The sequence below is a fragment of the Pygoscelis adeliae genome, unplaced genomic scaffold, assembly GCF_000699105.1.
Source record: "Pygoscelis adeliae isolate BGI_AS28 unplaced genomic scaffold, ASM69910v1 Scaffold267, whole genome shotgun sequence".
Taxonomy (NCBI): Eukaryota; Metazoa; Chordata; class Aves; order Sphenisciformes; family Spheniscidae; genus Pygoscelis; species Pygoscelis adeliae.
In genome coordinates, this window is record NW_008825150.1 from 816964 (window position 1) to 828092 (window position 11129).

Genomic DNA, 11129 nt, shown 5'->3' on the forward strand with positions numbered 1-11129 from the left:
GGGGGGCCGGAGGGTGCTGCCGCGGGGGGCCCGGCGGTTCCGCTCCCTGGCAGATGCTCCGACCATTGTGCTTTTGCTGTTGCAAATAGAAACACCGCTCACCTCCTCACCTCTCCTCCTCCCCCCGCCAAACAATAAATGCACACCTCTGGGCCCTCGGCGCTTCCTGACTCTGCTTCTCTTCTGCAGGTGTAGATCTAGAAGAGACTGGAAAGGAGGGTGGAAAAAGCAGGGAGGTTATGAGGCTTAATAAAGAAGGTAAGTGGATAGTGCTGGCACACCTCTCTACCTGTCTGTCTCTTGGTGGCTGTGGATGACTGTGGTTTGGCCTTGACAGGGTAGTCTAACAGCATGTGGATCTCTCTGCTGTGAAGAATGTTTCAGGGTTGGATACACGCAGATGGCTGTCACTGCATCAACTTCTTTTGAAGTACTAGTATAACAGGTGTATGCGTGCGACTGACAGATGTGGTAAAAGATAAGGCAATTTTAAGTCAAAAGACAACTACACATCAGTGGCCATATTGGATTTTTTTTGTGGACCCTGTCCCTTGGTGCAACGTTTCACTTGCTTCTGTGTGAAGATAAGCATATAAACCCATGCATCAACTTTAAACATTATATTATCATTAGCGACTGTAGTGAAAAACATTTTCACTCGCGGAGAGAAATGGTCTGTTACGATCTTTGGGTTCATTCACTTCAGATCAAATTGTATTTTATTCTTTCATTCTCACTGCTGAGTGTGACTTACAGTCAACTGAGCGGCCAACATCTAATGTTATCTTACGTTAGGCTAAGCCATGCATGTTCTGCAAACCCAAATATAATAGGTCATTTGGGTCTTTTGGTACCATAAGTATGAACAGGCAAATTCCAGGCTAATGGTATTTGCTAATATGCCGTGCCTGACATAGTTCTGTCAGTTGCGAGAGGAGAAACTTTACTGGTGAGCGTAGGCAAGTCAAATTGACACATTTTGTTTGTGACATGCGTCATTAACATCATGCTGAGGTAACACCTAATGCAACTAGTGAAATGGTTTGGGACATAATTTATGTAGCTTTCTGTTTGTTTCTGTTCTGTTAAGAAAGCAGTATACATATACAATCTTTCTGTTACGAGAAATTTTTCTTGTGAAGTCAGTTCATAACAAATGATCCCATCGTAATGAAACTTCGGTGTGACTTACTGACGCTTAGCGAAATCCTGCTATTACCTGTAATGTCACAATATATATTCTGAAATTATGTTAAGTTTTTCGTTATAGTTGTCATTACACGTGTGTTTAATTTTGAGCATCTTGGGAGCTTAAAGGAATCTTATGTTTTCTAAACAAGCTCTTGAAAAAAGAATGAATCAGTAACGTGGATTTGTGTGATAAACTATAAAACTGCATGGAGTACACATTAAACAAAATTATTTAAAATACCATAAAACCTCCCTTTTGAAAGACCTTTATAGAGATGCCAAGCTTGATTGTGTTCCTGTCTTGATTCTTACGTGCCTGAACCTCTCTATTTTGCCAGCCCAAAAGTAATTTAGAGGCAGAACTGGGATTTTCATGTTGTATATTTATAGGTAAAAGTTTCAAGGCTCAAACAGTTTGTACATCTATCAGTAATGTTGAGCATACATTTGATTCAAAAGTAATCAAATAAAAATCTTGCTACTGGAGCTTGGCCTTCATAAGGAGCTTAATTTGTTGAGATAAAATGTTCTGCGCCTAGAAGTCCTTGAACACAAATTCTTATTATAAGCTTACTTGAGACATAAAGATCGAAGTGCATCCCTACTCCTTAGTCATACCTAATATGCAAATTGTTTCCTAGAACAATTCAGTTTAAATTATCAGCTCTAGTCTCTCATTGTTTGTTTTTGGTGGGGATTAGACTCCGTCAAAGAAGCTCTATTTAAACTCACTATCCAGAAAAAATTATTTCCAAATGAAATGTAATGTCATTGCTGACATTATGATAGTGACAGGTGTGAAGCACTTACTAGCTTTTATAGTACTTACACTGTAATACAGTTTAAAAAACCAAAACTGACTGTTATATTTAGAAAATAAAAAGCTTTAGGAATTTTATTGCTTCCAAGTAGTAACTTGCTTTGGATCACTTAGAAAGAACTTTCACGAAGTTTGAATAAATTAGTATGTGTTGAAATGTTTCTACTGTATTCACTTAAGCAGTCTGTTAATACAGGTGTTTTCACCACACCCATCCGATAATGGGTGTCTGAACACCCACTGTAAACCTTCCTTGATCCTCACTATCCTTCTTAATAAAGGTGGGGAAAAACTTGAAGAGTTAGATTGGCCTGCAGAAAAACCTTGCTCATGTACTTGCAGAAACGCTTGTGCACTTGTCATCTTGTACACATCTGTCGTGTGACATGTTGACTTCTTTTGTTTGCTTTGTTCATAGACAAGGGTTGTGGTCACGGTAGGTCTTCATACCAAACCCAACTCATTTTTCTTTACAATCTTATGTATTTGAGTAGGCCTTCTTATGGCATTTGTGGTGCCAGGAGATTGTAAGCGGTGTCTTAGAAAAGTCAGACTTTACATGTATAAGGTAACTGGGGGATGACAGGACTTTAAGTATCAAAAATTACTGTCCTGTTTGATAAAGGTAGTGTAAAATCTGATGTTGCTGCATTTATTTCTTGTAATATTTATCTGCATTTTGTCAGCTTTAGTCAATACAACCAGATTTATGTGACCATTTCCTTGTAAGCAGTTAAGCAAGGAGCCTTTTTAGACTAGTGAAACTGTGCGTGGAGAACATGGTGGGGGAAAGGTGTGGGAAGGTGGTGGTCTCCTCCAGACCACGACAAGGTGGTTCACTTTGGTTTTGTAGAAAAAAATTATGTCAGATGTCAAAAAATGCTTCTAGCTAGCTTCATCCCTGCAGCGCTGCCTCCTGGTTGTGTACTATATGTGTTTAGAGTGATGGGCTGCTCTTCCTCCTCCTGTTGACCCAGACAGGGACCTGGGAGGCAGCATTCCGCGGTGATAGTGCGGAGAAACACTGCCAAATCTCCGCCTGCCAGAGTGGTTGATACTTCTTAGCACATCCCTGGGCAAAGGGGTCGCAGTCTGGCTGTGCCGTTCATTTCTGTAAATGCAAGAGATGCACCAAAGCCACGTGCCCCCTGTGCCCCATCTTAGGGCATAAGTAAAGACGTAGAAATATTGCTCACTGCTTTCTTTTATTCTACAGTGTATATGTAGGCAGCACAGAGGGAGAGAAATTTCCTGAACGTTTGTTCAGTTTTGTAGATGGAATTGCTTTTTGCATGCTAATACTTACTATATGTTTTCCTTTAGCAAATGCAGTATGTCCGTGGTTGACTTTTACTGGCATGTAGATTTGGGGAGAGGGGATTACGCAGTTGCAAGTGTTCACAGAAAATGAAAAATTTTATGCATAAATGTTTGTGCCAGAAAAAAAAACAAAACTTATCTGCTTATCTAATCAGGAAGCAGAAACAGTATTGTGTAACTTATCTGACAAATCACTACCAACAAACCGGCTTAGCTAAAAGAGGGGTTATCAGAATTGGAACAGCATTTAGAATTTATATTGAATTTTTAAAAGTTGAATGGCATATTTGAAGAATTGAAGATTTTCTTGTAGATAGCATGCATAGTAAAAGGAGTCTATATTTATTTGACAGTTTGTGTCCTGTAAGAAGTCACGGTAACTGTATGCCTGAGATAGATACAGTGATCTTTTATTATCAGTCATAACCTGTAACTGATTTTAGATTATTTTGGAGGCATATGTTTTACTTGATACAACATTTAAGAAAATAGTAGAAGAATGTGAATTCTGTTGTCTTACGTACAGAACTCCTATTAATAATTGGTTTAGCAAATGTGCAAACATTAAGTGCTGGGAGTATTTCTAGGTAGGCACAGGCTGTAGAGGAGCAAAAGATATCCTGTGTATCTTCGTGAACAACAGCAGAGTTAAATATGACCTGTGGGATTTAGATCTATATCTGAGTACTTGGTGACATAGTCAACTTCAGTTTTTCAGTTCAGTGGGTTTGTATTATTGAGGTTTCAATCTGATGATGTGTGTGTTTTGTCTTAGATAATGTTTTCGCTAACCATACTGACTCATTATTGTTTAACATTAAGGATGTTACATAAAAAATTCTATTCTGTTTTTCTGATATTGTGTTAAAATTCAAGATTCTCGATCCTTATTGTGCACCCCCAAATTTGACCATTTTACTTCACGATTACACATGCAAACTGCAGTTTTAAATCTATTGGATAGTTGTTTACAATGTATTTTTCCTATTTTGACTTCCCACATAAGTATCTGATGGAAAGCTTTTTGATAAATCCTTTGGCAACACCAGAACAAAATTAAAGGGATACTGATTAGTTTTGATTTCAGTATTTTTTTATTCTTCAGAAAAATATGTTGATGATTTTATCATTTTTCGTGGAAAAATAAGACGTTAAGGAGGTTGGGAGATGGTAGGGAACACTTCTCTGTGAAAAAAGCATGTAGCACACAACATTCTACTTTATGAAAAGCAAGAGGAAGAGAACTAAAATTATGAGCAGTTTGTGAAAGAGGAGAAGACAACAAAAACAGCTGGTTAATGTAAGCATAGGGATTGGAGGCAATCTTTTTAATTTTAATTTTTTTTTGTTTGTTTGTTTACTAGTGGTTTGCTGATGGTGCTGTTTGTCTCCTTTAAAAACATATCAAACAAAAACTTAAGAGTAAAACATTCTTGTTTTTCTTAGCCGCCTTCATCTTTCACCTTTTTGTGGTAGTAGGGAACATTGCAAAGGGCTGAGAGGGAAAGAAAATTACAACAAAGTTTTAAACACATACCCCAAAAGAAAGAGGTGAGGTTATTGAATTTAGACCACTTTAGTTGGTAATTTGGGGTTGGTTTTGGTTTTGGTTTTTCGGTGGGCAAAAGAGAGGGGTGAATGTTATATAATTTTCTTTCTCTTCCCTATAAGCTAATAAGGTCTTCCAGAGATACTGGTTCTTAAACAGATGTAATATTCAGGTGGAGCTTGAGGAGTGAAAGAACTGAGAATTGGCAGGGTACAAAACAGTGGCTGTTGTGAAGAGAAACTTTTTCTTACCATTCTTACCTTTATGCTGGGAATAAGAATAATGAGTGAAGGTCCCCATGGGGGTTTTCTTTAGGATGAGAAATGACAGTGGGATTGAATTCTGGTGCGCATTCTGGTGTTCAAATGCCTGATCAGTTTAGTATATGATATCTGAGTCCGATTTTTTTTTCCCCCCCCATGGACAGCTTCTGCAGGGGGGTGGTGTGGCTCCTGGTTGTGGCTGTCACCTCATTTAATGTGTCTCAAGGAATGGTGACAGAGGAAGAATGAAACATTATGTATGATAGTGCCCAGAAATTTAGTCAGAATTGTAGTTTATCCTCATAGTTACATAGTTATTTTCTGAAACCTGTCCTTTAGTTCATCAACCCACACACTGGATAGAAAGAGTGGAGTAATGGTAATGCTCTCTGATCAGACATTCTGTGTTTTGAATCAGGATTTTGTTGTTTTTGAATACGTATCTAAAACTGTTGTTCTATAAATTACTTCTTTAAAAATTCTGGTTTTGTTAGGTGGCACATATCTTGATGGAGTTCAGGTGATATTTCTCCCAGTATTTGTGCAACAGTTATTCTGAAGAGGTTAGATCTCCTGTAGTTTAAGGTACCTCTTTTGAACGCTGGTGGGGAAACCACGTGTGGTTTTCTGTCAACTGACAGCACTGTCACTAAAGATCTGTCTCTGACATTCTTTCTACTTGTTGTAATTTATAACAGTACTTGAGAAACAGGGAAATGACGTTACTAGAGTGTACCCCAAGCCCTGTTGTCATCACAGAGAGTGAAATGATGACTTCTATCTAATTTTGATTGAGATATAAAAACACGTGTGTTTTCTTGTTATCTGCCTCTGTATGTGGTTAATAGTTTATAGATTAAATATAGGTTTCTGTGTATAAAAAAAAGACTACACAGGAGTTGAACCATTTCTACTGTGAAATGGGGTAATTTCCTTGAAATTTGCCTTTTGTTCCTAGATAATTAAAAATTAGGACATTATCAGGTTCTGGTTTACCTTTGGGGCAAAAAATGTTAGCCATTTAACCAAGGCTGAGGTGTATGAGATGGAAGCAGTGGAAAATTCTATAGAAGACACGTTTCAAATCACATTTTAAGTTGTGGATCACAGGAGTCCTGTAGGCAGAAAGCATGTTTCTGGTAGTCCCAGTGAAAGTTTAGATTTATAACGCTACATGCATTATTAAGAAAGGTCGCCTTCGGTAAAAATAGTATATAGATATGAGTATTTCTTAAAGAGTTAACTCTACTATAAGGTTATATGAGTGCCATGACAACTTGTTATTAAGAGTAATTTTGGAATAACTAGCAAAAAAGATTTTCAGTTTATATGGGCATGGATTAAGTTACTGGATCTCTCTGTCTTCCAAGTTCAGCTTGGTGCAGAAGTTCTTCAGCTTGTCCTTGAAAAAGCTGATTCAGGAGTTAATGGTGCAGGATGCCAGGTGAAGCTTGTGTCTTTAGGTAATTTATATGCCAAAAAACCTGTGGCAAATGCTGTGGGGATGCAGTAAGGGTATTTGACAGAGGTCTCAGCTAGTCTATAGCAAGAAGTCTTTGATGGTTCTTTTGCTGGATAAGAAAGATAAATGCTATGTGGGTAAAACGATACATTTTTTTATTGTAGTGCTGTGCAGCTGTCTAAACTGACTCAGATTGGGGATGGAATCCAGCACAGTTACTTACGACCGATGTGGGACAGAGGAAAACCAGCTATTGCATGCATCATTTCTCTCTTTTTTCTCTTTTGTGTCCCTTTCTATGGTTGAATGTTGATGATTTTAAGGGAGTGGTTTTGTCATAGCTTGTTTTATGTCTTAATGAAAGCCACTGATGTCGCTGGAGAAGTGGGCTTTCTGATTGCTCTTGGTCTTGTATTCCATAGAAATAGAGATATCTTCCTTACTTCTGAAATGTTCATTATTCAGCAATTTCCTTTCATAATTTACTAACTTATATTAATAATACAGCCCTTAAGCCAAGTATATCTTCCTATTTATCTGTATTCTTGACAGCAATTAGAATTTAGAATTATTTGGTCTTGCTGCTTTTTGGTTTCTGTGTGCACGTATTTATAAAACGTGTGGTGTTTGGCAAAAAAGAAGTGGCGTTTTCCCAGACTAGAAGGAGCATCAACCAGAAGTAGCAAAGAACTCGAAGACAAAAATTCTAGGTTCTGCCCAACTGCTGGTACCAATGTACGTCTAGTGGAGTTTCACTTAATGCCCAGGCCTCTCCTGAATCATCTGTAAAACGGAAGCAGTTGTATTGTGACAGAGCTGCGCACAGTACACAAGGGGTTTAGGCTTGCTTCCCTTTCCGTTCCCTTGGAGCAGGTGTTCAGCAGAAGAGACAGGAAGGTGACTGATGAAGTAACATCAAGATGTAAGAATGACTGGCAAAGGGCAAGAGTTCCCGGGGTTTGATTCTGTGTGGTGATCTTTGCTGTGCTCTTTTCTTTGTTTGTTTATAACTTTAATATACAATGTTTGATGTTTTCTGCCCAGTCATTCTTTCTCTTCCTTTTCCTGCTACAGGGGGCTAGACATAGGGGGCGGGCAGAGACTGGGAATTTGAAGTTATATTTGCATTGAACACTGCTAACGTCATATAAGTAATAGTTGTTGACAGGTTTGTTGTATCAGAAGTGTCTTCTCTACCAAGACAAAACAGGATGGACTGGACCTCTCCAGTGGCAGAATAAGGAGACTTCAGCTTGTCGTTGTTCTGAGCTAAAATGGTCAGAATGGAAGCAGAGATTTGTAGAAGTGTAAGTCATCATGTGTGTTCATCTTTGAATCTCTGATAGGTATTCTATCCTCAAGTGGCCTTTAGGCTGGCCACTTGTGATTGTCCAGATTAGATAGATTATCAGGTGGTAGTTAACATATCCAGTTATTTTTTAAGCTGCTCTTGGTTGTGTCTCATTGAGACAGGTTGCTACTGATGATTTAAATCTGAAAAGTGTGTTGGACCCATGCCACCACACCAACCACTGATAGAGCCAAAACCTTGCTTGTTTGGGGCTGATAATGGAGACAGTCAGAGGACAATGATCTGGATGAATATAAGTAATTCATCTGTTACTGCCATGACTGGGGAGGCAGTATTATTATTTGCATGATCCTAATGCCTAGCAGCCCGATCAGAGACTAGATGCCACTGTGCAGGGAGGAAGGGTGTGTGCATGTGTTTGTTGTGAAATCATTGTGCCACAGAGAACTAATTTTTTAACAGATGACAAAGCAGGAGTTTTAATCTTGACAAACAAAAGCACTTAGTTGTTCAACATGATAGGTGGTAGACTTTAGCCTAAGCTAAAGTGGCTTTCTTAGAACTGTGGCAAGGAAAGCTTTACGGTGATGTTCAGAGGGCAGTGAAGTAGTTTTGCAAGAGCTTGGAAGGTATCCTTGCTCAAGTGTGGAAGTTGGCCTGAATGAAAATACAGACTGGTTGTTAAAAGCTTAGTAAATGGGTACTGACATCATGAGCCAACTAGAAATGTGAGTAAATTATGTGACAGCAAGTAAGATGTGGACAGTATAGTGTACGTAAGAGAGAGGAGCCTGGAAAGCAAAGATGAGTTGTTCCCAGTGTTTAAAGTTGGAATGGAGGATTGTGCATAGAAGGATGCAGAGACAATAATGGTAGATCAGTATGACAATATAGAAGAAATAACTTTTGGAACAGTGTGAACAAGCAGGATAATGTTTGTCAAGACGAAAAAGAAGAAAATTTTGGTAACTAATGTGAGATGAAGGCCTGGACAAAGATTTAGCTCTGAAGATGTTTAGAGAAGACTTTGTCCTAAGGATGCGAGACCGGAAGAATTATTTAGATATAGACATAGCCTGAATGAACGGATCAAGAGAGAAGTCATTGTCAAAGATGACATAGTATTTCATATCTGAATGATGGGCAAGATGATAATGCTGTCCACAGTGATCAAGAAAGGAGGTAGAGAAAAGAGGGTCGGAGAGGTGAGATCTAAGTTCTGTTCTAGCTCTATCGAACTGAAGCTGACAGCTACTCAGTGACAAGAGGTGTCAGAAAGATAGGCTGAGATTTTTTGTTTAGACATAGAGTAGATATATCTGAGCCCTGTCTCCTTAGGAGCTGAGTTTGTGGATGAAATTCCCAGACATAAGGGAAGAGGCAAAAGATGTGGCTCAATAGAGCCCTACCTACAAAGGAGGAACAAGGAGCCTTCCAGTGACCTCTGAAGGGGTTGGTACAGGGAGGAAGGGAAGCAGGAGAGGGTAGTGTCATGGAAGTCAGAAAAGGAGAATGAATGCTTCAAAAGGAGAAATGCATTTAATTTTTAGGAAAAATGCACAAGGGTTATGGATAATGGAAATTATTAACTTACTTTGACGTTGCAATAGTAAAAGGTTTTTAGACATTTTAGTGAGAATAGTTTCAGTGGAGTGCAAGGGACAGCTAAAGGGAGTTCAGGCTGAAGTTAGAGACAAATTAAAAGTGCGATTTGTTATCAAAATAGTTCATAGTGCGCTTAGAGGTGAAAGAAGGACGGAAGGAGGTATAGTTAGAGAAGCAAGGGGTCGGAGGTAGATTTCCAAACATAAGAAGGACTGATGGCTGTCCTGCTGTTCTGTCAGAGTAAGAGGAGAAAGGAGATGTGAGGTATGGGGTGATATAAGTGAGGCGAGTGGGACAGATGTGTTTTGTATCTATGGTACGAGGAAGAAGGGAGAGCTGTAGGAAGAGAAAGGGAGTGGGAACAGAGAACGTGAAATGATTATTATGTTTTCTGGCTTTCTCTTGGAATAAATATTTGCATTCTATTGTGGAGAAGGAAATGGATACAAGAGAAAAGGTTTGAGGAGTGAGTCAAAAGTAGGAGGAAAAAAGGCTGAAATTGCAGGTGTGGGTTCAGCTCAACTGGAGGAATGGCACAGCTTAGTAAGCAGCAGGAGAGAGAAAGAGAAAATGTGCAATAACCTCATTTTCAGACTGGTTTCCTTTTCCACTGCAAATTCTAGGACAGGCAAGAATAAAGCAAAGGAAATGGATATTTAAGATGAGCATGAGTTCAAGATTGGTGGAGTTGGACCTAGTTGTGGGAGCGAGAAGCAAAGACCATCAAGGGTGGAAACAAAAAGGGCAGAAAATACTGTGTCAGTGTGAAAGAGGGTGGAGTCCTGGGTATCAGAAATAATGGGATGGGAATAATGAGCAGTGCTGACAGAGCAAATTGATGCCGTTCAGTATATGCCAGGTCAGCCTTTGGGTCAGGTTCTCGGATGAAAGATTCTTTTGGAGAAGACTGCTGGCAGTTTGTGCTCTCTTACAACCACATGCTTGAATCCATAACATGCCTTTGAGAAAGTTCAAAGCCTTTAAGAGGAGCAGCATCTTGGAGAAATCCAGAGAATATTGCCTTTTCTCCAAGGAGAGAGAAGAGTGTGTAGACCATGGCTGTGGCAGCGGAATGCTTCTATGCTTTGGTGACTGGTCATATCTATCACATCGCGTGATGGACATGAAAGTAGTTTGCTTGCTGGTTTCTAGCTCAGTAGTTCTGTACTTTGCAGTGCATCATAAGTAGGTAATATATCTACGTGATCTATCACATACTGATACTGACTTGTGCTTCCTGCTTCCAGAGCTGAGACAAGGCCATAGGATTACATTATCATGGACTGGGCCCCGGCTAATGTCGTACTGCGCAAGGTGTATTATCAGGGCTTGGGCGTGGTGCTGCAGTAAATGTCATTGTATGGCTTTTGCTTGTCTTGCAGGACAAAGCAAGCTTGTTGCTGTCTACACGCTACAGGCAGGCATGCTTTATGATACAGCACTTTTTTTTTTCTGGGAAAGCAGGACAATGATTTTTGAGGTGTTGTATGGAATGGCTGCCATTCATGATGGAGGCTTCTCAGTGTTTAAGAAGTTAATCTCAGGTTTTCACCTCTCTTTAGTAGATCTAAACACCTGTGTGAGGAAAGAGACAGGAAGAGGAGAAT

At 39.4% G+C, this 11129-nt stretch overlaps 1 protein-coding gene across 1 annotated transcript in view; it reads left to right on the forward strand.

Moving 5' to 3' along the window:
• The first annotated feature begins 195 nt into the window (after positions 1–195).
• The window catches only part of ATXN7L1 (ataxin 7-like 1), a 123459-nt gene continuing 112525 nt past the window's right edge, over positions 196–11129 (forward strand). The window contains exon 1 of the mRNA XM_009328324.1: positions 196–258. Coding sequence (XP_009326599.1) covers positions 240–258 — 19 coding nt within the window. The 5' untranslated portion in view covers positions 196–239. The remainder of the gene's footprint in view (positions 259–11129) is intronic.